At 41.2% G+C, this 27,503-nt stretch overlaps 1 protein-coding gene across 3 annotated transcripts in view; it reads left to right on the top strand.

Moving 5' to 3' along the window:
• ARHGEF12 (Rho guanine nucleotide exchange factor 12) overlaps nucleotides 1-27,503 on the top strand; it is a 70,825-nt gene that overhangs the window by 12,417 nt on the left and 30,905 nt on the right. For 2 of the 3 annotated variants that reach the window (XM_030464728.1, XM_030464727.1), the window contains exons 3-10: nucleotides 16,800-16,823; nucleotides 17,514-17,602; nucleotides 19,115-19,171; nucleotides 24,568-24,666; nucleotides 25,129-25,178; nucleotides 25,846-25,903; nucleotides 26,347-26,525; nucleotides 27,036-27,113. In XM_030464728.1, the coding sequence (XP_030320588.1) occupies nucleotides 16,800-16,823; nucleotides 17,514-17,602; nucleotides 19,115-19,171; nucleotides 24,568-24,666; nucleotides 25,129-25,178; nucleotides 25,846-25,903; nucleotides 26,347-26,525; nucleotides 27,036-27,113 (634 nt within the window). Of the gene's footprint in view, nucleotides 1-16,799; nucleotides 16,824-17,088; nucleotides 17,168-17,513; nucleotides 17,603-19,114; nucleotides 19,172-24,567; nucleotides 24,667-25,128; nucleotides 25,179-25,845; nucleotides 25,904-26,346; nucleotides 26,526-27,035; nucleotides 27,114-27,503 lie in introns of those variants that run through there. The other variant, XM_030464729.1, reaches the window with a different exon arrangement.

The raw sequence follows: 27,503 nt of genomic DNA, 5'->3' as shown, positions 1-27,503 counted from the left end.
GAGTGGCAGCTGCCATCCCTGTGTTTGGTTTGCCTGGCTTTAGCACTGTTGCCCCTCCAGAAGCTGAAGCAGGAAGCATCTCCTGAGGCTGCAGCAGTCCTCAGCTGCTGAGCAAATATTAAAAAATTCAGATGAATCAGCTAGCAGGCCCTGCCTCTTTGAGGAAATATACCATCATAATTACACTGGTGTAACTAGCTATGTAAACACTCTGGCTTTGGAATTTCCAAGGAAGAGGCAGATGCAGTGTTGTAGTGACAGTGGTAAAGCTTTGACAAGATCTAAACCCTTCCTTTTCTCCCTGCACATCTCCTGACCCCTTGCAGGGCTCCAGTGCTGGGCTTCAGGCAGGAGAATTGCTGGGGAGGGGGAGATGGAGAGCCCTGGAAAAGACTGGATTATGGATTGGCTTGAGGGCAAGGGAGAACTGGTCAATAGGACAGACTCCAAAATAAAATTAATTTGAGGGGTGGTAACTCAAACTGGCTATTTGGCTCACAGGCAATGTCTGGAAACACTGTCACCTCCATGTCCTGGTTGTGTGCTCCTTGTTGCACTGAGCCAGGGACATTCTAATGAAGTAAAGAAATGGATCTCTGCATTTTCAGAGGCTGGGGCTATGAATACAGGTATTGCTATCTTGCATTTTGCTTTGGTTTTGTTTTGTTCCCCCCCCTCTGCTTCTAGGATTTGGGAGGATAAGGCAATAGATGAGGAATACAGCAGTGGTAAGGCCAGTTGCTTATGGGGTCAGCATTTGGATGCAGTTCATGTTCTTATTTTTTTTTTTTAGGTTTATTGTACTGTAAAGCTGGAGTAGGGTGAGTTTTGTGGTGAATTGAGAACAAAGTGCATAATTCTTAAGAAAAAATAAATCAAGCCCCCAGCACCTTCCCCCCTGTTCTTGATACACATAGGTGAACAGTTGGTAGAAGTTTTTAAGGCCTAACAGTATTTATTGTTGGAAATTTCTGGCTCTAGAGCATACCATGACAAGGTGTTGAATGCTAAAACCATGTTATTGGTCTTAGGTTTTTATTTCCTTGAACTATAACTCAATTTCAGCAACTATGTTCAGCAGTTTGCTATGAATGAAGTAGGTTTTGTCTTAGAAAATGGAATATCTATGTCCTCATTTTTATCTCCTTTCCAATTGTCAGCTGGACAATAATTACTTGTTTCTCTGTAGCTTAGTATGCTGTTTTGGCATTGATTCAGGTTTGATTTTTGGTGACTGGCATAAATACTGTATTATGAAGCTGGTTTGGGGGCCCTTTTTTCGTAGCAGGCTTACTGGAATCACTGGAGCTTAATTCAATGACAGGATAAGCAAAATTTGTTTAGATAGGCTGTTCTGAAATGTTTGGTGCCTTCTAAAATTGTTCACAGTAGAAGATTGAGGAAGGAAACTGTATGACCTTTTAAATGAAGCTCCATATATCCCATTTTCCTATGCCAGAAGTCAGCCCAGACAATAAGAGACTGAAAGAATTGCCTTTTATAAAAGATGTCTCACTTTTTGCTTTTACTGATGGGTTGTTTGGTTTGTTTTGTTTTATTGCCTCACAGATTTAGCAGACTTTCCATCTGCCTTTTAATCAATTTCCATATTTGTACCAGAACTTTCTTAATTACTCCCTGCAGGACATGGTCTGGTAGCACGTTGTGTGTCTCAGTAGAAAATGGTGAATCCTTCTGTAATGTTTTTCTTTGGTTTAGCAGGTTCTTGACTTGAGTAATGCCTATGATCAGCCTATGCTTGCAATTAACAACGGTGCTTCAAGTTTTAATGACTTCTCTGTTTTCTTTTTTTGAAGATTATTTTTTTAAGCACTGCATTTTGCTTAGGGTTAATGCAGCCATGCATTAAAAGCAGACAGATGTGGTTCAGCCTTGTAATGATTGACTCTGCAAAGTAGGTTGCTGGTCTAATCCTAACTTGTGCTGATAATGTGCTTTTTAGTCAGCTGGCTGGAGCCTGAAAGGTGATTTTTTTTTTTTGTTCAGAGCAGAGCTAGAGGATTTACATGGTGAGGTGCATAGTAAATTGGGTTGTCTCAAGCAATAGAGCTGTTACATTTCCTTATCCTCTCCCCCTGCTTTTTATTTTTCCATACTGCTCCCTTTACCAATTTCTCTCATTTCTAAATCATCCTGGCTTTTTTTTTTTATTATTTTATGGGGAGCACTTCTCCAGAGCCCGTTCTACATTTGATTTGATCTCTTGTTTCTTCTCTGCCAGTTTTTAATTTGAATTTGTCATTTGAAATGTTAATCTGAGATTTTAATTTTTGACCAGCATGCTACAGACACAGTCCCTTGATTTTCTAAATCTCTCCCCACTAATATACTTAGAAAGTTGGAAGTATTTCTTGGAAGGTTCTCTGGTACCTTGAATCCTAAAAAGCATTTTATTAACTCATGTCAAAATGCTCTAAAACCTGGAAGTTTGCACATCTGTTGTGTTATGTGCATTCAGTTTAGCTTTCTGTGGTTCTATGAATCAGGTGCTGCTCTGCAGGCTTCTCTTAAGCATCTTCAACAAAAATCTATGGTACTGATTTCAGACTGAGTGCTGGTCAGATAATCCTGATAGGATTTCTACTTCAGCAACTGTTGATCTGCTTTTTAATTTCCTGTTTCTGTACCTCAGTTTCTTCTTTTTCAAACTAAGCTCCAGCAATTCAAGGTGTGTTTCTAAGGACCTGAAATAATGAAGGGTTTGTAGAGGTGAAGCAGTGGTTTTATAAAATTCCTCCTTTGTCTGATGTAAGCTCTGCTTAAGTCCTCTGCTCTTGCCTGGCAGAAATCCTAAGAGGAACCTTTTGTATCTTTAACTTCCCCTGCTTATTATGTAGTGCAACATATTTTGGATACTCAAATGAAAGATTAACTCACTTGTTCATCAAATTGTCTTCTCTTTTCCATGCAGCATACCCAGAACAGCCAAACAAAAGATTTCTTAGTCCTGTGCTGCTGCTGAGTCGTTGAGATTTCAGACCAATAAACATTTCTGAAAGCATGAAATCTCTGCTGTGGAGGAAGAGGGGGTGAACTGAGCCACTCAGTGTGCTCTGACCAGGACAGACTCATCCCTAAGTGATGGAACAGCCATATGGATAACAGCTGGAGGTCAGGCAAGGTTTGTCTGATGCTGTCAGGAGGTGGATTGAAGGCACAACATCAGTTCTCCAAAGACAGAATGTCAAAGATGCACCTAAAGCAAAAATAAAACAGCCATGACTTGAAAACAAGGCAGCATAGGCATGGAGAATAAAAAAGGTGTAGTTGGTAGCTCTCTTGATGAGAAGTGTCATTGTGAATAAGTATCAGAGTTCTGACCTCTTAATGAAAAAAAATCAGAGACATTCCCTATAATTCACTTTCAGTAAAGTAACATGTAGCATACTTTCAGTGCCTTTAAGATCTATGTGACTTCTCAGGATATATCCACATTTTAAATAGTGTCCCACTATATTTGTACTTTTAAAACACTTGGGTGTTTCTCAGATTTGTCTAAAAGATGCAGGTCATTTAGTGGACTCTGTGTTCTTGATGAAATATGTCAGATTTCTTGCATATCTTCTTGTCTGTACTTTTATATCTACACACTTAAAAAAAAAGAGAAAAAAGGCATAGTAGCTTTTTCCTAGTTCCTGTTTATTTAAGATGTACAGGATGGATTTTGTTGCTTTATGTAAAAGATGGGAGAAATTAACATCCTGAGTCTGAAATGAAAGGCAGAGCCTGATGCCCAGTGCTTATAACCTCCAGCTCTAGAGAGGATTTAGATACTCTGAGGGAACTCTACAACCCTTTTGCCTATCAGAAGGCCTCAGGATTGGCTTGGTTTGATTTTTTTGAGCAACTCAGCCAGCAGTGCAGTGCTCAGATGTGGAGCTCTTGCTGCTCTGTGGATTTTATTTTTTTTTTCCTGGGGTGTGGACACCATTCCTTGGGGACCACTTGGCTTCCGCTGGATGGAGCTCTGGGAAGCTGCTCTTTTCCCATGCCTGCCTCCTTTTTGGGGTAAAGGTCTGTGAATTCTGCATAAATATTTACCACATCCCAGCCCAACCAGCTGAGAGCTGCTAATGCTGTTATTGAACAGGGAGAAGAGCTTTTTTTTGTTGTTGTTCTTTGCAGGGTGTGTGGTTTGTACATGAAGAAGAAAAGCATTCTGTAATCAGCTGAACCTAAGGCAGGCAGGAAGGACCAAAACTGCTGCTTCTTGACATAAATTGATGGAGATTTGAAATCCTGGCAAGTGCCACCTGAAATATGCAGGCTTGTAACTTGTAGGGCAGTATTTCAGAAGCATTAATTTAAGTTAATTGTCTTAGGTTTCACTCCACTTTTCTAAAATGACAAATCTGAATGAGGAGTTATGTGCTTACTCTTTTAACATTTTTCCTAAGCTCTCAGGAGAGATTCCTTTTTTACAGATGTAGAAATTGGGATCACTTTTTCTGTGTTTTCTTTCTGCTGTTGTCCAGAACTCTGTAGAAATCTGTTGATTTTAGTTACTGTATTTACAATCCCAGCCATATTTTAAACTATCTCTAATTTCTTCTGAAAACTCAGTTGAACTCAATTCTTTCTTGCTGTTTTTGGTCAGAGATATTTTTTGTTTTACCTCCTTCAAATTGTTTTCTTCTCATGTCATGTGGCTGAGTTCGGAGGGAAGGAAACCTGGGAAATCAGAGTAGGAAGCAAGATATAAGCTTCCATTCCTGAATCTTTTTCTTGTTTTTACACCGTTTCCTGGCAGCTGCATTGATTTGCACTTGAAAGGAATGCATTGTGTTGCTTTTTCCCAAAAGCTGGTGATAAAATATAGTTTGACACTATATGGTTTTATTTATAAGTTTATTACTTGCATAAGGAAAAAACCCAAAACAAACCTGCAGCCAACATTTTAGTCTTACATGACTTGTCTGTGTAGTTGTGTAGTGGTTATACTGGATAATAATCCTGTTAAAAATCAGTTATATGATTTTTTTTTTCCATCCTATGTAAGAAAAAGCCTCAAGTCATGAATCATGCCACCTTTGTGACAGTAGAGCCTGCATATAACAGGCTTCAGAAGGTGGTTAGTGATTTAGAAAGCAATATTCTTTCAGAAACTGAGTATTTCAGGAAAGAAGCAGTCCCTGACCAGTCCCTTCTGTATTGGTTTTGCAGAGCAAGAGATGAACAAACTGAATGCTGGGCTTAAGGAGAAAACTCCTAATAGTTTTCCTAAAGTACTTTTCTGTTCCCTGTGCTTCAATCCTTGGTTTCTTCCAAGTGGTTTTGAATTAATTGTCATGAAGAGAAGGCTGCAATATCTATTTCTGAAGTTTTTAAGATTGTTTCATGGTGTGAACACATTACTTAACTCCTGCTCTTTTTTAGTAAGAGATTTTTTTTTATATTTAAGGAGATTGAAAATAACACATAAGGCATCACAGCCTTTATCCATTTGTACACTGACTTGAATGGTTTCAAACAAGACCTTTGATGTGCACATTTCAAAACATAAGCACTCTGCTCTGCTCAAGAGTTTTGCAAGGGTATAATAATACTCTCTAATGCTGTACATATTTATTCTTAGCATTGTAAAGCAACTTACAAATCTTAAACTTGTCTTTCTCTGTTGTAGGGTAATTTGCAGTTTTATTGTAGGGTGAACTGCTGGGGACTGTAATAACTGTTTGAGCAAAATGGAGTATAGCAAAGTGAAGCATATTGCTCTGCTCACCTTGTTTCATCTCCTTTCATTTAATAATCAGGAGGATTAGGGAGAAGAATTGGGAAACAATTTTAAAATATAATCCAGGTTTAAACCCGGGTTTTGACACTCTCTTTATGCCTTAGCAGGGGCTGTTTGGTGCACATGATTCTCAGGCAGGGATAAACTGGATATGGAGCTCTGCTCTGTGATTTCCAGTGACTTTTCCTCTAGCTCTTTGATTTCAGGTTTTCTTAAAAAAAAATATACTGTTCATGCTCTTTTTTCCTGTGCTTCAGGGCACACACCAGTGCTCTGAAAGGCAAGAGTGCTGGTGATGAGTATCTGAGCAGCTAGCTACCCTTTGGGGTTTTTTTTGCCTTCTTCCAGTTACCATTTTCTTTTTGAGAGCTGACATTTTCTTTTCTGATTGGTGAAATTCCTAGAAAATGAGCCCCTGTGCAAATGCTTTAAGATGTGCCCCAGTGAAGTTTAGAAAATGACAATGTGTGCCACTGGGAAAGATGGAAGCATGGAAAATGTAAGGTCTGGCTGGGAAATGACTGCATGCTTGGAACCAGGGAGCAGATAGATGTAGGGGTGGGAGCTGATTTCTTTGGCTTCCTGTCTGCTGTGTAATTGTAGCCCTGATGCAGTTGTGGCTTAGCCATTATATTTGGTACCAGCACTCCTTGGACTGGGCAGCACAGAAGTTGTGGTGAGCACACTGAAAAATTTGGTCATGAGAGCTCAGGGACTGCAAAAGAAAATGGGATTAATATAATAAGTGGTTTGCTGCAGTTTCTTTTTTTTTTTTTTTTTTTAATAGGCCCTATGATTTGCAGAGAAAAAAAATGGGGTTTCATTAGGTGAAGGGACTCGCCAAAAATGATTTCCTTTTAGTTTTATGGCAAAGGATGGAATAGACATCTTGCTTTCTCTCTCCTCCTGCTCTATGTGGCAGCTTGGATGCTTGTTAATGGAGAGCCAGGCATCCCAGTGCCTGGGGCACCCTTAGAGCCCTGGGAAGATTTACATTAATCAAACACAAACAGACAGTGTAGCGTGAAGAAATTTCTATCCTGCTAGCAGTGCTCACAAACTGAATTAGGTTATTGGGGCAGAAAAAGAAAACAGCCCCTTCACCCTCCAATCCTTCTTCCCGAGGGCTCGACCAGGCACAGAAGCTCTAAGAGCAGTAAGCTCATTGCCCCCCTGGTTTGACCTCTCAGTTTCTTTCTCTGGGTGACAAAAAGAGGCAGGATTTCATCCTCTTTCCTGTCCTCCTCTCTTCTAAACCAACCCAGAAGCTCTGTTTCTCTGAGGCTCTGTGCTTTGCAGGTACCGTGGTGCTCGGGTGTTTTCCAAATGCCTGAAAATAAAATGTATTTCATTGCATAGTGTTTGACCCTGGAAAAAAGCTGAAAGTGGACTGAAGGAAAAAAAAAAAAAAATCTCACTGCACTATGCCAAGCTTTTGTTCATGTGCTTCCTGTGCTGTTTCTTTGATCAGTGATCTGATTTAATGACGTGTGTGTATCCATCTATAGGCAGATACATAAATACATGCAGAACATCCATTTCTAAAGGATTGGGTATAAATAGACACAACACATATGTATTGTTCTGTCCCTCGGGAGAGCTAGAAAGGATCAGTTTTAACATCCCAGCTCTCTCTTGTAGCATTCTGTCTCTGTAGGAGGATGCTGTTCTGGATGTGTCCATTGGCAGTGCAGCTTTGGGCCACAGCTGATGGTGGCTGGGAGGAGGTGGGAGAGAAGAGGTGGAGTTTCTTCCTTCCCCTCAAGTGGTCAGTGAAACAGTCAGGCAGATGCCTGTCAAGGATCTCATAAGCATAAAAAAAGGCAGAAAGCATCCAAGAGGAGTAGCTTGTGCTCCTGGTAGAGGATTTGGTCTCAGTGCACACCCCCTGGAAATGGGCCTTTGGGATCTCCCTGTTCAGCTGACTTGGTCTTGTGAAACAGGTAATATCTGAGAGCCTTTGTTCCTTTTCTGTGATATAGGAATACTGAAAGATGAGAAAAATAGCTGCCTTGAATGCAGAGCAGAGAGAGAGGATTTTTCCTGTAATATCTGCTGGAAAAAGGGTGGGAGGGGAGAGGTTTTTTCTCCTTTAGATGTTTATATATTTTTTTTCCTCTTTCAATGGCTTCTATGTGAACCTGAGTTACTCTTTTGTAGATTTGGAGATTTTGTATCTAGTGGAAATAGCCAATTAAATGTGCTCAGTGTAAAAATCTGTACCTCAGTGTCTTAGCTGAAGAACAAAGGTTTTGAGAGCTAGGAAAGATGTCTTGGATGGAGATGCTGACAGAACTACCTGCTTCCCATTTCTCAGTGCTGAATTCCATCCCAGGCTGTCAGCAGCACCTTCTCCCCAGGTTTTTCAGTCTAAATGAATGTGATTTCTGATAAGCTGATATTTTATGCATGTTGGTGTTAAAGTAGCTGTTTGGTGTTCAAGAAACCATCTTGGAATGTTTGGGATGGTTTGTTTATTTTTTCCTGACTACAGTTTTTACTGATAATTTTTATTTTTCTTTTTTCTGATGTAGTGTTCTAAAATTAAGCACACTGCAGCAGTATCTCAATGCTTGATAGTTTCTGCTAATGTCTGGTTACGAGGATTGGAGGTTATGAGATCACTGCTGGGGGAATCTGACTTTTGCATTTATGTAAAAGTATTTTTGGGGGTTTTATTTTTGAGTGGATATGCTGTAATGTGGTTACTTCTCTTTGTGAGGAGATGCCACTGGAAGTGGCTCTAAAAGGAAGAGGTAATTCTCAGAAATCCTGAGCAGAAATGGTGTGGCTGCTGGGGGTGGGGAAACAACTTAAAAGTGGTATTGATATTTCTGATAGCTTGGTTATCTCTACCTCTGCCACCTGTCTTGGGGATTTTGCTGCCGTTGCCTCTTACCAGCTGGGAGGTTTCCTGAGTGAATATTTTTTCATTGTTATTTATTTTTCTTTTTGTATTTTTATTTATTTTAAGAGACCTAAGAGTAAAATACTGATACAAACACATTCAGAGGCCTATTAATAGCACTGTGTTTGACTCACATGCTGTTCTCAGGATCTTGAGCCATTTTACAAGTGCCATGGCTTTGCTACTGTTTTTTTCTTCCATTTTAGAGTAGAAGAAGCAGGGCTTGCTGTTGCTGTGAATCTTAATCCTGGGTTCTGCTCCAGCCCTTTACAGTTGGTCTTTCTGGATTTATCCTGTAATTTAGATGAAGGGGAAGATGAAATATGAAGGAGCAAAGCATGCCACAAATGCTTGTGTAAATTTCTTTTACTCCTCATGCACTGTATTCTGGGTCACGGGTTTTATAGGTGCAGCCTGCATTTCAGGGGAAAAATAAGAGGTTTGTGTATCACAGAAGTCTTTATATTTTTCTTAGGCCAGGTAAATAAGTAAGAAAGCTTTAGTATGTAGCATTGCTATTCTCTTTAAAGTTCAGTTTAGATCATACTTTCTTTTTTTTGTAAATCCTAACAAACTCAGGTGTATGATGGAGAATTTCTCCGTGGATACTTTTAAAACATGAGTTAATGCTGGGATGGAACCTCTGTTGGGAGGCCTGGAAGCAAGGAAGGTCAAAAGTTCAATTATTTGTATAATTTTATATATTTTTAATATATTAAGTATCAAATTGCTTAGGTTTCTGTTGCCCTTGGTGTTTGCAGTAGGTTAAGCAACAATGTGGTAATCATTTCTTGGTCCTCTCTGTGCTACTGCTTTCCTTTATGAAATGGTGTGGATATCCCATTTTTCTTTGTGGCAATTAGGCTACTGGGAGCACTTTGCCCCTGGGTAGTTTAAGGCACAGTAGCTGGGAATTATTTTATTGCAGCTGGCAAATATTTAGCAGCTTTGCAAAGGTTGCAAGGGTGGATGTTGTCTGCACATCCCATGCAGAAGGGGTGGAGTTTGACCAAAGGTTCATGGCTGGGTGGGAGAAGGAAATACAGGGCTGAGAGTGCTTTTTTTTTTTTTTTTGGTTGATTGTCTGCTGGTAAATCCCTCTTTCTGATGAACAGGCAGGTTTTAGGTTTGAAGTGGTGGTGTTACACTTGTAGACCAGTAAACACTTGTTAATGGTTAATGCAAGTTAAAGTGAAAGAAAATTTAAATTAAAACAAAGTGCCTTTCTTGGAGCTAAGTAGTGATGCTGACCTTATTTAGCAGAGGAGTAACAAATGAATTTTTGCATTATATAGTGTGTCAGACAAACTGAGAGTACTTTTGGAATATATAAATCCCTCAGTGAAAGTGCTGCTGGGATCTGTACATCTGATAGTGCTTTCAAATTGTAGCAGTGTCTGGATCGAGGTAAATCACCAGTGAGACATTAAATCAGTCTTAAATGCATAATTCTGAGGAGCAGAAAAGCAACTTAGTCTTGTCTTTCAAAAGATGTTTTGAGCAAGCAACACGTTGGAGGACCAGTAAATATGTCTTAATGTGGGTTTGTTCTTGCACCCGAGCTCCATTTTTTTGGTTCCAAGCTGTAGAGGTGTGGTGTTCCTGTGCCAGCCAACTGTACTCACTCCCCAGAAATGTGATCTCTGGGCCAAATATTCAGATGTGGCTTTGAACCTTGTACATACATTTGCAAAACTTCGAGCTGGATACTGGGAGTGAGTGGAAAGCTCTTCTCAAAGCTACATTTCCAGTTGTGTTACGTTCGGTGTGTTGGGTTTGGTTTTTTTCCCTCCTCCTTTTCTAATTGCTCTCTTTTGCTGTTTTTAAGAACTGTTTCCACCCCAATCTCTTTGCTGGTTCATAACAACCACAAGCCAGGTATGGCATTAAGAAGGAACTGGGCTGGGTGCCTAATGAAATGGAAGAACTTGCCACGCAGGGGCACCACGAGTCATCTCGGAACCCTCCTGCGTGCATCAGGTGAAAGCAAACCCCCAGCAGTTGCTGCCTTTAGGTTTCTATGGTTGGTTTAGGGAAATAAAATCATCTGGCAAAGCGTTTTGCTTCCTTTGTCTCTTGCTTTGATTTTTTTTTTTTTTTTTTTGGTGTGTGCATCTGACTAGAAAGCTTTTCCAGACGCCGTGTAGGAGGGGTGGTGGTGGGGAGGCGGGGAGCAGGGCTGCTGCCATTGAGCCAGTTCTGGATTGCAATTATTGGCAAGCAAAGCAAACATTTCATTTCCCCATAATTAGCTCCAGTTTAGGGAGGCAGGTTCATTTGGACTGCCACGCCCTGTCTGCACAAGAAAACCTTGTTGCTTTCTTTGATTCTTTCAGAGATTCTTGCATAGGGGAGCAGGCTGTGGGCAAAGGGATTAAGAATGATTTTCAGAAATGAAAAGGCTCAAAACACACATGTTCTGCACCTTTTTTTCCCCCTCCTCAAAGTGCTAAACCCCAGGTTGCCAATGAGAGGAAAATGTAGAGAAAAGGGCTGTTTTGGAGGCTCCTCTGTTATGCTCAAACTGTGCATATTTCAGCTGCTTTTCCTTGCTTTGTGGAAGCTTGAGCTCTCTCTGCCTGGGAGTATTTGTTTATAGCCTGCTTAAAAATAAATAAGCAAGGAAACCGTGTCATAATTTCTGTAATCACAAGGCTTGACCTTTTTCCTGTACCTGGTCAGTTCTCTTAAGTGGGTCACACAAAAAATGCTTGCAGCAAACAAACACATTGTGGACATTTCTCCTTTGTAGTTCACTGGGGTTTTGCTTAATTTTTTTGTGTTATGACAACACTTTCTGGAGGTCTTTTTAGAAGAAGTAATTGGCCTTTTTTAGGATTTGTGGTGTGTAATTAAGTTCGTTTATTCCATATTTAAAGTGTCAATCTTTCTTTCCCAGAGGTGGAAACTGACCAAGTTTGTAACCTGCAATCATTCAGGTTGGGGAAGGCAGTAGGAAATCAGGTGTGATCTGGCAGCTTCTGTTCTTCATCACTTTCTTCTTGCTCTAAACTACATTCTGTGGGCAAACCACATCCCTAATGTTCAATCCTTGCTTTTAGGTTGAATCTAAAAGCAACATTAGGGAAACATGAGCAACTTGGTTTATTTACGTTCTCCTTCTCCATTGCTTCCCCTCCCTAGTTCTAGTTGGTTTGCTTCTACCCCATTGTAGAGATACTAAACAATAAATGGCCTTGTCTTAAAAGGCTGTAACTTCAGGCCCTGTAGATGGAAAGCTGATGCTTCTGAGCCTTGGAAGTCCATTAGGAGTGACAGAACAGTACTGGCTGCTGAAAATGTCTCTGTCCCCTCCCCTTTGTGGAGTTTCTGCGGGGACTGAAAGTTCTTGCAGGGTCCTGGCTTCAGCAGCAGAGCAGCACAAAGGCCACATTGAGAATAGCTGCTGGGGAAGCCCTCCTTCCTTGCCTGCCCTGTAAATGCAGTTCTTTCTCCATGAAAAGCCCTGACATCAGCTCTTGGAAAAATCCAAGTGCTTGTGTCATGGAAAATAGCTGAGGCACTTGCTTGGGCTGGGACTGAATGACTGAACTGTGGATGAAACTTCTCTAGAGATGCCTTTCTTCTGCTCTTTCCAAATGTTCTTGTTCAGAGAGAAATAGAAACCCTTCCCATCAGAAAATTTTACAGCAAAATGGTGCCAAGGGAAGAACCTCAGCATGAAGTGGCTGCTGGTGGCTATAAAATGTATTTGCAGATCCAGCACTGAAGTTGCTGGGAATGTTCAGAAGGTGGACAACTGTGTGGAGTCAACCCAGAAGGCAGGAGCTGTGTGGGCTCTCCAGTCACTCCACTGAACTTCTATGTTCCTTCTCCAAAGGCAGGGAGCAGCCCTGCTCACAGAGCTGTCAGGAATCTAAAGCCAATAATGCCACGAGCGATTCTTCCATGAGTCATTGCTTCAGCTGTGGTTGGGCTCCTACAAAAATAACATGGAAACATTTCTTGCCTAGCTTGGTTTTGCCTCCTTGTGCACTTGCTGCAAGTGGGGAAGATCTGTCCCTAGGCTCTGACAGCTCCCAGGAATCCCTGCCATTTGGGTCCCTTTCTCAGCCTCCCTGTTTTCTCTGCACCTTGGGTTACAGTCGGGTGTCAGCAGCACCCAGTGGGGGTTTCTTTGAGGAAGAAAACTCAGTGGTTTCCCGAGCTGAGGTACTTTGAAATGGGGAGAAGATGACAGTGCATAAAACTGCTCTTTAAGTGGGTTAATGCTAAGGTAAATAGACTTGATGTGTTGAATCAGTTTTGTCCACAGAATAGCTGATGTGGTTGCAGCTGTACTTTGTGGGCAGAACAGTGAAATGCAGACTTCTGTCTGCGTTTTTTCTTCCTTGCTAATAGCAGCCCACTTGCTGCATCTGTGTTTCTCTCTATCCCCCTGTCATTTGCTATCTCATCAGTTCCTTTTACTCACTGGCTGTCCCATACAGAACATGTCTACCCCTTTTTGTTGTGACAGAAGACTGCCTTTAGCTCTATATTAAGGTCACACTGGTACTGCTTTTGTTCAGGTCATGTCAGCACTCTTCCATAATACCTTTCTCAGGGCTTTTAAGCCCTTCAAAAAACTGCTAGGGTGGATATGTGCATCTGCAAACTGGGAAAGCAAACAGACTGTCTTTTGTGTCTTCCTGCCTGGTGAAATCCTGGGAATTATCTGCAGGATGGCATCGAAGACATCCATGCTTGCTGTACTTCCAGGGCATTCACACCTACTAGATTTAGCCAGAAAATGGAGCTTTTTTCTGGTTGCTGTCAGAGCCAGGTCCAATCAGGGTGTTGAAAATGAAGCTTAATAGGTGCTGGAGGAGTTGTATGCACTAGAAATAGTCATGAAACTCTTCAGTGATTTTTAGCTGTGACAAAGAAGAGTTCTTTCAGTTTTAGGATCTGTTTGGGTATGTGTGAAGAAGAGGGGAGAGCACAGTCCAGCTCAGCTTTCCAGAAGTGGAGCTGCCTGTTCAACAACTGTTTTTTTCACCAGGATCCATGGAGGTGGTGCTGGCTAAAGGCTTCCCATTGACTAATTACTTGGTGAAAACCTCCTGAAGTAGGATGATGTCATTTTAAACAGACCTAGTTTGGGGTTTTTACTGGGGAGAGGTAGATTGACCTGTGAGTTAACCTTTGGCTTTTCTCTTTCTAAACGTGTGAAAAAGATGAATGAGTGAACCTCTAGTATTTCTCATCTCTCCTCAGGTTTGGGTGGTCAGGTTTTTTTGCCACTTTTCTTTCAGATTTGAAATTCTGCAGAATTCTGTCCCCCTCTGCAAATAAGAGGGTTTGTCTGCAGCAAGCAACACCTTATTTAAATGAAACTAGCAAAGCAATGAAGAAGCTTCTATTGCAACTGTTCATCTCCTAATTAGAGATTTAGTTCTGTCAAGCAAGCAGTTTTTGGCTGTTCTCTTTTGTATGGGTTTCACAATATTTCTTACTCATCCCAGCACAAGTTGTAGTAATTTATACTTGCATCGTGCAAACACACAAGCTTAATTTCAGGCATGTGAGTAGTCCTGAAGTAAATGAAACTAAAGTTAGGCACATGAATAAATATTTCCAAGGTTGAGGCCCTTGTCTGAATCTAAATATTTTTGTCTTTGATCAGTTTTCAAGATAGCAGATACTTGAATTCTGGTAATATTTTAGTATGGGAGGAAAAAAACCCCAACATGGTTATCTGAATGCTGTGCTATTTATGGTCAGCTATATTTTCAACCTCCCAGGCTAGAATGGAATGCTTTGTACTGTTGAAAGCTGGGAATCCTTCCTTGCTCTGCTCTGTTTTGACACATTGGGTCTTAAAACTATCTTTTCTGTCTTGGCTTCAAGGTATTTCTTAGGCACTGATCCAGTGCTGGATGGTGCATGCATGTGTGAGCTAGCTTGGAGAAGTCTAATTTTGAATCCACAGAGCTGTAGGTGTGTTTTTCACACTTGACTTTACAGTAAATAGATTTTCCTAATGCAGCATGACTAATAAGCCATCCTTTCAGTAATTTGATGCATTTGAAACGACTTAACATTATTTGACCCACTATTTTAAAAACAAAATGGCTTTTAATTGTTCCTGGTATTTGGGAGAGTGGAACAACTTGTTTGAAAATGTGCTGATGTGCATCAGTTATCAGACAAAATGTCTACAGGGTTTTTGTCCTGTAGCCTAAGCTTGCCAGCTAGATTTGGAATGAAGTCTCCAGCTGTTAACCACACCCTGCTGTGCCTTCAGCTTCCATGCTGTTTATAAAAGCAGGTAAAATACATTTTATTTGTTATATAAAGTGCTGGGTGCTTTTAACAGCGAGGGGATTTTCAAACTTGACACCGTTTCTAAGTGAAGTTGCACCAAAATACAAATTGTTGGGTAAATTCATTTTTTTTCTTTGATTATACTCTATTTATCCCCTGGCACTCTGTGTTCTCCTGTAGTATACCAGTGGCAAAGTGTTTGGGAGCTGGAGAATGTTTTCAGCAGATCAAGAAGTGGGGTTTTTTTTTGTTTTATTCTGGTTTTTTCCACAGAAACAGGAATGGGCAGCCCAGGGTGACTCCACCACCTCTGGATGTGTTCAGGGGTCCTTTAGATGTGGTGTTGGGGGATGTGGCTTAGGGGAGACCTTTGTAGAGTAGGGATGATGGTTGGGCTTGATGATCCCAAGGTTCTTTTCCAACCTGAAAGAATTTATGGTTCTGTTAAGGTGGGAAACTGGGAGAAGAGGAGGAATTTCTATAGAGTGCTCCCCATGTTCTGGCTAGTGAGGATGTTAAATCACTGTTGTGGCCTTAGCTCAGCTGACTCTTCCATCTCTGATTTCTGTGATTTCCTAACTTGGTGGCCTGGAATGATTTTAGGACTGGGAAGGAGAGGTTTTTCTGGGGAGCAACTTGGCACCTGCAGCTTGGCTGGACAAAGCTCCCTTCCCACTCCCCTGCTTTTAGGGAATACCTCGGAAGGAAAGCCACTTCAGGAGAGGGCCTGGAGATTCTCCCCCCTTTTAGTGAACGTGATTCCTGTGCCCAAGAGGCTTTGCTGTGACCATGACCTGCTGCCTGCCCTGCTTCCCCACCACCTCCCTCCCTCCCTCCCTGCTTTGGAGAAGAAAGAAAAGCAGGAAGCTGGCGGGAGGCCAAGGGGCTCCAAAGCTTCCTGGCCTCAGCCCTGCTCTGCAGAAACCTGGCCATGGACTTGGGAGGGATGGAGCCCAAGGAGGGGCTGAGATCTGGGTTCTTGCCACCCTGGGGCATCTCTCCCCCTCGGTGTCAGCATCCCTGTGGTGGGATTCCCTGGAGCTAACCAGCTCCTTGTGGGTCCTGACCCTGCATCCCTGTGATGTGCCCAGAGCTGGGGGAGCAGTTACAGCCTCAGGCTGGGAAGCTGTGGGGTTTTGGCCCTCACTAAGAGGAACTTGTGTGCTCACCATTCTCATCAAAGCACAGAAGAAATTCCTGATGATGTCAGTGCTGTTTTCTGTGCAAAAAACTTTTGGGTTCTCTTCCTAAATCATTAACGTCAGCAGTTTATGTATAGTAAGTGGAAAGGTTTTGCTCAACTTTATAGACCTCTAAAATAGAATATTTCCTGAGAGAAAACTAGTTCTGCTTTGTGAAAGTAGAAGTAGGTGCCTCAAGCTGGGTAGCAGCTTGGCTCTGTCGTTTTTCTGCTCCTGAATTACTAGAGACCACAGAATCCACATAGGAGAGAGAGAACTGGGATGTCTCGACTGCAGGAGATTTTTCAGTGAGAGTTTGGACCTTCATTAGGTACCAGCAGGACAGAAAAATTAAGCTATATAATTTTTTACTGGATGGAACTAGATGTTGTGACAGGAAGATGATCCATTAGCTACTATATTCTGCTGAGAAAGATCTGCTAGATGCTGGATTTAAGAGCACAGATCTTAGTTGTGTTCTTAGTTCTCTTTGAAACCCTTAAGTATTGATAATTATTCTTCATCTAGTTGAATCAACTGTAAATGGCCTGATAACTGGTTGGAGTAGAACTGTTTTCTTGTGACAATATTACAGAAGTGTAAAGTAACTGTATTTAAGCATTAAATATCAAACAATGTTGAGAAAAAACAAGTTCATTAAACTTATGCTCTTTCTTCTTTTCAGGTTTCCTCTCAAAAAACCTACAAGGTGAGTTACTGAAGTTTGCCTGTTCTATCTGCACTGCAAATTATGATTCAGCCTTTATGAAGGAGGAATGCCTTTAAAAAGAGAAAAATTAATGTACAAGCACAGATAGCAATACCTGTGAGGAAATGAATATCCCATTTGGAACAAGGAGCCAAAAATATAGTTGGTGGTGTACATAAAGTGCCTGGCATACTGTTACCATTTGCATTTCTCTTACGTACACTGCTGGGTCATCTTACCTGAGATTTGAGATGGTCAGGGGAAAGTGACACTGTGCTGGCATATGAGGGAGAGACATTCCCTTTGCTTGGAGGGGGGAGCAGAAGGTTTTATTGGGAGAGGAGGTAAGAGTTAAGATTTCGGGAGGTTTTTTTCAGTTTTATGTAGCTTAAATTTAGTTTGCTTTTAAAATGTAACCTGGTGTTGAGTGATGAAGAGAATGCACTTGCTGTTACTAATTTTGAAGGTTAGCAAGGCTGTTTCTAGAACCTTGGATCCACTCCCAAAGATTCTGAGGGAGATCATTTTTCAGTCTGGGTATAAATTTTTCAGTTGAACTTAATGCTGACTTTTTCATCTAAATTCCTCGTTAGCAAACAGAACCAGCTAAGGTTATTTTCAAGAACCTCCCCAGTGAGGCCATGCTTCTGTGTTCTGGTAGTCAGGATCCTCTGCTTTGGTTTGACACAGACATGGCAGCATTCTGAGCAGAGAGTCTCCAGCTGACAAGAAACAGAAGGTTGAACGCTGCAGTAGCACCCACGACTTTGATCCCACAGGTAAAGTCCCTAAAGCTTCACAGGTGAAAACCTGTGTTTGGGAAGTGCTGGGTAATGGGTAAACAAATGTGGTTTTCAGGGTTTTTGTTGTTCTGCCTCTTGGATGCACGTGAGGGCTGAAATGAATCTGGGTTTGCTTTTGAACATCCTCATCCAAAAAGCAGCTGTTTAACTGTGCAAGAATAAAGTGAGGTTACTGGTAGCAGTGAATAATTTTAAATACTTTCTCTATCAGAAAAGTCAATCTGAAATTTCAGCAGGCAAATACTGTCATTAGTTGAGTAGTTCTTTGAGTTTTAGTCCAAGTGTGAAACTGGAGATAATATAGGCTCAGCTAGGGCTGGTGTTCCTTGTTGGGGTTTTTATTTGTTTGTTTTTCAGAGCCTTAGGGGATTTTTGATCAGTCTCTGTCACTTGAAAAGTGAATTTGTCCTTTCCAACATGATACTCTCTAAGAGTTACATCTATTTTTAAATGCTATGATATCCTATTTTGTAACCTTTCCAAAGGTTAAATCTGAGTCAACTTGGGAAGCTTGTCCAGTGCTGTCTCGGAAATTAGGATGCATGCAGGGATTCTTAATTCTTTCTCAAACACTAACTCATGTCTGAGCCCTTTGCAGTGTGCATTTTTCATGTCTCTGCATTCTGCTGTTTAGTCCAGTCTTTCCCCTGGGGTTGTGGAAGAGAGGAGAGTTGAATATAAAGGTGGTAGAACTTGTAGAATGTGTTTTTACATTTGAAGCTGATGTTTATAAATCATCCTGTTCATTTGTGCTTGCTGCCACTGGCTGCATGACTCCTTCCTAATGTGCACAATATAAATTAAAATGGGCTTTGAATTTCTGTTAAAAATTTAAAGTCCTTTAAGGGAGAAAACCTGAGTTAGTGCTTATCTTCTTTTTCTTGGGAACAGGCAACATAAAATTATTTTGGCTTGGGAGAGGCTAGGGAGGAGGTCTCAGGTTTATGAATGTATTTTTTAGAAGGAATTTGTTTTCTTCAGAAGCAAACTTCAGGAATCTTCTTAATTTGATGACAGTTATTCCAATTTTGAGACCTGTTAGCTGGCACCACTTTTACAATGTTTGTGGTTTGATAGATGAACTCCATAAAATCCCTTTCTTTTTAAGGGATGAATTCAGAATGATGAACTAATATGTGTTATTTGATTGCTTACTCTGGAGATAAAATTTATAAAGAGTTTCCATGCTTTGGACTGTTTTTTTATCCAGAGTATTTTCTGTAGTTCATTGCAGAGAACTTCTTTTATTGTGTGTTTGAGTCTGTAGTAGATTCTTTGTGGTGTTACCTGTGTCTTCACGCTCATACGATTTCCCCCCTTACTCCAAGTGTTTCACCTATGTTTTGTTCCCATCTTATTTGTGTTTTGCACGATTTAACCAAATAAACCAGTCTGTGTTTTTCATGAAGTTTTGTTGTTTTTTTTTTTCTCATGTTTGGTCTCCATATTTTCTATATCTCTCTCTCCTTTTCTCCTGCTCTCGTGCAGATAGCTCCTCCAAGAAGACAAAGTCTAGCTCGGAGGAGAGTAGATCCGAGACGTATGGTAAGCTCCAGCAGCTGCTGCAGCCTTGCACCTTTGCAGTCTGCTCCATGCTTTTTATCTGTGCACCCCAGGCTTTTATCCTTGACATGATCTGCATGGTTGGCTCTGCAGCAGGGAGTGGGAAACGGGGTTTAAATGTTGCTTCAGTGTTAGCAGCTTGTAGCTTTTGTAGTGGCTGGAAGCTAACCAGTACCTGGCAAGCACAGGCTGTCACCTGGGTTTCTCCTGTTTGTTGCCTGTTGTTAGTTGGGAAAACTTGGTGGTGCTGCTGCCTTTTTTGGAGATGCTGAGTGGTTTTGGCATGGTATGAGGACACAGCTCCTGCTGGACTCCAGGAGAGTTTTTGTGGTCGTAGAGAAGTTTGTGTAGCTCCAACTGTGGAGGTTAATCTGGAAGAGCCAGCAATTCCTAATTTTGCATTATTTGTAGGGGTTCTCGTGTCAGCTCCTTTTAATGTTTCAAACAAGTGGAAAAAGATGCCTGTAAATAATTTTGAAAAATATAACAGCATAATAAACCTCACACCAGGGTGAGACTGCTCCTCAGAAAGAGGTTTTAAGAGTACTGGAGACATGTCTTGCTTCAGCTTATGTTTTTTCCTCCTGTGCCCTGAGACAATAGACAGGGAAACAACCTGCTTGCAAAGCAGATGTATTTTGGGATGATGCTTCTGAGTTTGTAGGGAAGCCTTGACCCCTCTCCAGGTAGAGGCTGGTTAGTGTCAGCACAGCCAGGTTGACTTGATCCTCATGTCTTGAACCTGCATTAGTTTTTACCTAATGCTGCTTACCCATAATATACTGGAGGTGGTGTCAGACTATTGTAGGGTAATTACAGGAAACGTTTGGTATGCTTGATGGAATGTATCTGTGTTTATACTTCTCCCTCAGTCTGCTCAGTGTCCTGGTTTTTCACGTATGGCAGAAAGAAACATGACTTCCTAACACAAGCCTTTGCTTCCCCCAAAGCTTCCTGCAGATGCTCTGTCCATGTCCAGTATCTTTGGGAGCAGTTTCCACTCATCCTTCCTTTCCAGCAGCCTTTGCTGTACTGGACCTTGCCCTGCCTTTTGTCTCTGTACTCTGCTTTGCCCAGATTGGGTGATATCTGTAGAGAAGTCTGCTATTTGCTGTAAAAAGGACCAAACTATTAAAAAACCCTACAAGGAGAAATGCTGGACTGGTATTTTTCTCACTGGTGGCTGGATGTTACCTGGTCCTGCCTTTGGCCAGCCACTGGAAAGTGAATAATAGAAAGGTCTTGAATGACAGGAGGAAGAGGAGGTGTGGCTTTTGTGTCTGTGTTTGTTCTTAGCTCTTGAAATTCTTAATTCAGGAGCAATTTGACCACAATTTCTTAAAGTATCTCAACCTTTACAGTCTGCTCAAACTTTACATCCAAGCTCTTGATACCAGGTTAATGGAAGAATCTGAAGAATGCTGCTAGTTTGGCATTTGGTAGGAAGACCATAGGAATAAGTACAACTAAATGAAATGTCAAACTAATGACAGAATTCACTTCATTTTTTCAGAATGAAAAGCTAATAGTTTTGTTTATTTTGTGGAACAGGGTTTCTGAAAATATTCTAGAGAAATATAGCTTCCTAAATGAACTGAAACATTTGGACATTCTTAAAGCCCCAACTCAAGGAGGTTTTGGGGTTTTTTTGTTTATTGACTGATTCATTTCAAATCACTGCATTAAATGGCATTTTTCCTCTTGTGGCCTTATGCCTCCAGGGAGGTCACAGATCACAAGTCTCCTCCCATTCCATGTCCCACACATTTTGATCAGAGGAAAAGCTGCATTGTGTGATGGGAGCTGGAGTTGATGTCTCCATTCTCTCTAGTCAGTCAGTTTTATTTTGTTTTGCTTTTTAGAATGAACCCCTGCTCTCTTTGTTTGGGTGCACTGCTAGGGAAATACATTTTATTTCTGTTTCATTCAGTAACTTTCAAATCTTCAGGGAAGAGAAGGAGATAAATGATCTCTTTACTAGAGCAGCTCTTGGACAATCAAAGTGTATCTGGCAAAACTGAGACAATCATTTTCACCCCAGTGTGTCCATGACCTTGAGAAGTCTGGACTTTCTCCTCCCCTGTTATCCAGCAGGCAAACTTCTGGAGACCTGAGCCACCATGTCACAGAGGGAATAGTGCCACCCACTGAAGAACTGATCCTCTTTGTTTTTCTTGCAATGCTTTTTTTTTTTTTTTTTTTTCCTGAGCCTGGTAATTTCTAACTGCTTTCATTTTTAATCTTAAACCTCTTTAACTGCAGCACACAGCTGCTTTACTGTACTCGTGGCTTGAGGCTCTACCAGTGAGTTTGGGGAATTGTAATATGGATGAGGATGAAAAAGGATTTATTTTTCTCAGCAGAATTTAATTAATTCACTCAAGATATGACCATGTAGCCTGGTTTTGTGTATTTAAAGCATAGTTACACTGATGTCTCCATTTCATGCCACGAAGAGACTGTCATGTGAAAAAGTGACTATGGGAGCAAGATTATTATTAATTATTTGACTCTGAGTGCTATCAGTGATAGTTGACTTTGTATTCTTTACTAAGCTTCAGCTGGAAAAAAAGTGAAGTATCATGGCAAGATATTTCCAAATTGAGGACTCATAATTTCCATCCAGAGGAGGCTAAGAATAGGAACACCAAAAAGCTGAGTGAAAAGCTGATTGCCACTTGCTAACATGAGCTCTTCAGTGTTGCCTTAACTGCATAGACTTTACCTAAAGTCAGTGAGGTTGGTGTGGGCAGTAATTTCATGTAAGATTTCCTGCAGGTACTTGTGATATCCAGGCGTGACAGTAACAGCTGTAGAAACCTTTACATTGTGTGGCAGTGGGCTCCCTGTGGTTTGTGGCTTTTCCTTCAGTCCATTCCAGAGTCTCTAATGAAATGCTCAAGGTATAAGACATGGGTTATGAAAACATCACTGCTCTGCTCTGAAAATTCCACTGCTAAGCAGATTTCAAATGTAATGTGTTTTACTTAAAGAACAAATGTGAGCGAATGACAGGTTTGGAGGGGTTCTTTACTGATTATCCCTCACAACAGAGTAAAAAAGCACTTAGAGTTTGCTCTTTTTAATCTCTAGTTATATCAAAGGTCTAGTTCTGCAGGTGTTCTTTAGAACACTTTCAGGTAACTTCATTAAAATCACTATAAAGCTGCTGTGTATCTCTGCCAAGCATGGTATCTCTCAGCTGGCCCATCTAGACCTCATTTCCAGCCTTTTATATTGTGTTAAGAGAAGTATGAAGTGTCTGCCTCTTGTCTGAAGGGAACAAATATAGGGAAAAAACAATTACAGACTAATTAAAAGGTGGTCTTGAGTGAAATTGAGGCTTCTGTTGAGGAAGACTTTAACTTGGTTACTCTTGGAACTTTTAATTATATTCTGTAAGGTCAGTTGATGTTGCATCTCCTACTGCACTGTCTCAAGTTTAGCAGTGAGTTCATTCAAGGAGGAATGAGCAGCAGATCCTAAGGGTTATTACTTCTGGAGAAGAAGGCAGTTCAGTGGAAGAGCAGTGAGTACACAGAGCTATACTGTGCCTTTAAACAAGGACAGTTCTTATGAGTCAAAAGATTAGTTAGTGTCTTACTCATAAAACTTGTAAGCCTGGCAGCAGGGTTTAAAAGGAGCTGTTTTTATGAAATAGTATATGTTCCCTTTCCCACACCCCACCCTGGGGCATCATTCTTGTGAAGTGAGACTCAAAGAAGCTTGGTCATACAGAAAACTGGGAGGTACAAACTGGAAGCAATGTTCTTACACTTAGCCATATAAAAAGAGAGTGAAAGGTGCAGGGGTTTTGTCTGCTTTCCCCTTGCATCCATCAGCTCTGCTGCAGATGGGGCATAATGTGCTTCTGCTTTATCAGCAGAAGGGGTGTCACTGTGATGGGATACTGTCACCAAACTCCTGCAAAAGTGCTGGAATGCAACCTTTTCCACTGTTTCCACACCCATTTTATTATGTGCCACACTCAAGGAGAACAGGGCTAACTGGACAGGCAGTATTTTCACTTCAGGCTCCTCATTTCCATTAAAAGTTGCTCCAGACAAGTGTAAGGAGCTGTAGTGGTGCAGGGGTAATTTAAGGCATGGAGATGACTCCACACTCTGTTGCAGTTCATTCTTTAAAAATTATCCCAGAAAATACAGTCTTGCAGGGACAGCATCTTCACAATTACCTTTGCTCCCTCTATACTAAATGAAACTGCTGCAATTTTGATGTCTTATTGTTTAGAAGTTCAGTTCTTTTTCAAGATACGTTTTGCCTGTTGTGGCTTTAGAGATGAAGCAGCAAAGCAAGCTGTTAGAAATTAGGATGATATTTAGTAGCTAGTAGTTTCTGCTGTGTAAATAAAAGCACATCCCAGAAACATTTTGCAGAGTTCCTAAAGTCACTTTTTGAGAGAGGGGCTCCACTGTGTTAAGCTTTTTGCAGATGCTCTTGGGGAGGTACTCTGCAAGGAGTATTCTGGGATTGTTGCTTTCTTCTGTTTTTCCCTTATTTTGTGTTCAGGTGAACATCAGCTCATCACCCTCTGAAAATACTACACCTACTAAGTACATTTGTCTCTGCAACAGTATTTCTGTTCACATTATACTAAACAAGTTGCCTTTGATGTCACAGAGCAAGCTAAGGGAGGATGAAAAGTCCCTGCTCCTGGGATTTTTGCCTTGTAGTTCTGCAGCTCAGTGGGCAGCAGTCTCAATTTCAGAAGTCTTGTTTGGTGTAATAGGTGTGGCTTGTACTTCTGTTCTGCTTCTCTTGTGGTTTTGTGCAATATTCTCATCTGGAACAAAAGGTGCCCCAAGATGAGATTTTGGCTGAGAATGAGGAGAACATTTTATATAGGGAGATCTGTTTTAGTCCAACCTGCTGGCTGGGCTATCAGATTTGTCTGAGAGATTTGTGACTTATTTTTCAGAGGAGATTTTGAAAGTTGTTTGGTGGTTTTGATGGTGTGCTGGAACACGACAACCCTCTGCTGTACTTTGAAGAGCTATTAATACAGACAGAGGGGAAATGGTCCTTGTTGGCTGTGTACATAGCTGCTGCTCTTGAAAAGCTGCTTTTACCTCAAGATGTGGCTCATGTGTCAGAGCTGTCTGCATCTCTGCTGTTGTCCATCTCTGTTTTGTGTAACTGAAGCAATAAGCTTGACCTGTATTGACATTCCTCTCTGTTTCTGGACTGATGCCCTCTTCCTGTCTCTCATATTTTCCCCTCACTTGTATCGTAGCAGTTTCTTTCAGTGCTCTGTGATTATCTGGGAGGATAAGGTTTTGGACTCATGCCTAGCTTGTGTCTTCTTTGTATTTCTCTCCTTCCCTTTCTTCTGCCCTTTCCCCACCTTTCTTCTGCAGGTCTTGTTCAACGCTGTGTTGTTATCCAACGGGATGAAAACGGGTTTGGGCTGACAGTCAGTGGGGACAACCCTGTCTTCGTCCAGTCTGTCAAAGAAGGTAAGCAGACCTCCTAAAGGTGCTGGCCAGAGAGCAGCCTAAACCTTTAGCAGCCTAAAGGTTGTTTTTTCCTTTGAATCAAAGCCAAACACGTTCATGATGTGGAGCAGAAAACTCTTCAATGCCTTCTTCACGGGTGGGATGGTTGGGAGATGGATGTGCAAGGACACTGCACTGTCAGGATGCAGGGAATTGCTTCCTTAGTGTCTTAGCTGATCTCTTGCATCTGAGTGTTAGTATAAAATGACTTCTTGAAATGTGGTGGAATTGGGGCTTGGATGGATCCACTGCAAAATGAGAACAAAACTGCACTGGTCTGGACACTCGGAGGTTTCAATCTGACGAAACCAGAGGAAGTTTGAGTGTGGGAAGTATCTGTGTGGAACTACACAAGTGCTTGAGCCATTTTTGCAGTGATTGGTTCTGTTGAAACTGGAACTTACTGGTTTCTTCCCTCTCTAGATGGAGCAGCCATGCGGGCTGGAGTGCAAACAGGTGATAGAATTATCAAGGTAAGGGCATTCAAATCAGCAGAGAAATAGATCCTTTGTATTAAGTGAGTTCTTTCCCTGAAATAATGTCATTGACATGTCTGTATTTGCCTATGGGATAGAGGAAGGGTCTCGGTTTCCATGTTCTGGGGACTCCAGAAGAGTAACCACTTAAAGTTCACTGCTGGATGTTTAGTTTTGTTGAGATCACTCTTATTTAGGAATTCTGTGGACAAGTTCAGCACATCCTACGATTCAAGTATCACATAAACCATAAAAAGAAGTGGCAGGGGAGAGAAGGAACAGAGGGTTATTAATAATTGCCTCTAAATTAATAGTCCTCAGGATTATTGTTTTTCTAGCTGCCCCCAGATCCATAGACTGCTTTAGTATTGTTCCAAACAACTAAGAATTCAAGTCAATAACTAAAAAGACTATCTAAACTATTGCTACAATAGTTTGATGCTTGTGCTACACCAGCTACTGACACAGATAGGGCTAGGGCTTCAAATGAATGAATTGAAATAGCTAATTTTTTTTCTGCCTGGTCAGAGGTGGCTTACTTTTCTTTTGTTTGGTTACTTGGTTTTCTTTGGTATTTTTCTGTACTTCTGAATGTCTGCCTGTGGAGTGTGTGGGTACCTTTGGTTGGAGATGAGTAACTAAACACTGTTAACTTTCTTCCCAGGTGAATGGCACTCTTGTAACACACTCAAACCATTTGGAGGTGGTAAAGCTGATCAAGTGTAAGTAAAGCCAGGTTACTATTTTTATCTCTGTGCTACTTTAAAGTATGAAAGGCAGAATGTTAAAGGACCAGTGACTGAGTTAGCCATGAAGTGACAAAGATGATGTCTACCAATGCCCCATGCTGAGGGATAAAGGCTGTGTATGGAACAGTGGAGTGAATCTGGGGTAATTTAGACACCTTGGAGTTCAATTGATACATGCAGAGTGTGTCCCTTAGCTTGGTGCTTCAAGTTCCATCAAGCCTTGCTTGCTCATCTTCCCATCTTTTGATTCCACCCGAAATACCAAAGCTCTTCAGGCACCTTTAATGGAGATTACTGCATGATCCTTGTAAAATATTGGTGTCTTTAGGGTGAAATGGCATAGAAAAAAACCATTAAAAAACCGTAGAAATCTGCAAATGTGTCTGAAATGGGACTTGTTCTTCTTCTCCCTGCAGCGGGTTCCTATGTAGCTCTCACTGTTCAGGGGCGCCCACCAGGGTCGCCCCAGATTCCATTGGCTGATTCTGAGGTGGATCTGGCAGCTTTTGGGCATATGTCTCCCATCATGACATCTCCCCATTCACCTGGCACATCAGGAAATGCAGAAAGGATTACCAGCCCAGTGCTTATGGGGGTAAGGTTTAAAATGCTCTTTCCACAACCAGTGGCAGAAGTGCAGTCATGTATTTTTTTTTTCTGGAGTTGTTTTGCACTTCTTCCACAACAACTCAGAAATGGGAATTGGAACATTCTTTTTGCCATGGAGTTGGCCATTTATTCATGTGGGAAAAAACATTTTGGAACTAAAAATATTGAGCCCTCAACAGTTGAGGGCTTATCCACAGGTACTCTCTGAGCTATACTGCAGATAAACTGCTGTAATTTTTATTTAAAAGTTAGAGGTGTGCTGACATGGGGCAAAGAAAGGCAGGGAAAGCAACTGAGTAAAACTTTTGGTCAGTCTATATTTTTAGCTGTTGATAGATGTATTCTAAAGTAGGAAAGACTGCAAAGGGTAGATTCAAAAGCATGAATTGCTTCTCACAGGGCTTTTCAGAACCCGTGTTTAGGAAACAGACAAAAGGTGAGCCTATTCATTTTCCTTATTTTTCTTCCCAGCTTCTAATCTCTTCATATTTTCTAGGAGGAGAATAATATTGTCCACAACCAAAAGGTGGAGATTCTGAGAAAGATGCTGCAGAAGGAGCAGGAACGACTGCAGGTACTGGGTTTGCATGAGTTTTAGAAGGGTGGAGGAAATACAAAGATTGATTGTTGAGTCTCAGTAGTGTCTTCAGCATTCCTTTTCCTAGCTTGTGTTTCAGCTTAACTTTTTTATATACTGGCCTAACACCAGCCACTCTTTGCTGATCAGCTCTTGAGTCTTTAATCCTTGACAGAGTAAGAAGAAATGTGTGGGAGCTTTTTTAAGTGAGGAAATGTTCATATCCATCAGTAAATCTCTAGAATGCAGTTATTTTCATATGGCACTGGGAAGAGAGAACTATATAAAATGGACATTCTCTAGTGTCTGCTTGGTAGGTGTGCAGTTGTGTTACTTATTTCTTATTTAAAGGGTGTAAATGGAGTGCAGATTAGTAGTAGGTTATAT

The sequence above is a fragment of the Calypte anna genome, chromosome 24 (assembly GCF_003957555.1).
Source record: "Calypte anna isolate BGI_N300 chromosome 24, bCalAnn1_v1.p, whole genome shotgun sequence".
In the NCBI taxonomy this organism is placed as follows: domain Eukaryota; kingdom Metazoa; phylum Chordata; class Aves; order Apodiformes; family Trochilidae; genus Calypte; species Calypte anna.
The sequence above is the reverse complement of the archived record's forward strand: the minus strand, read 5'-3'. Positions and strand labels throughout refer to the sequence as shown.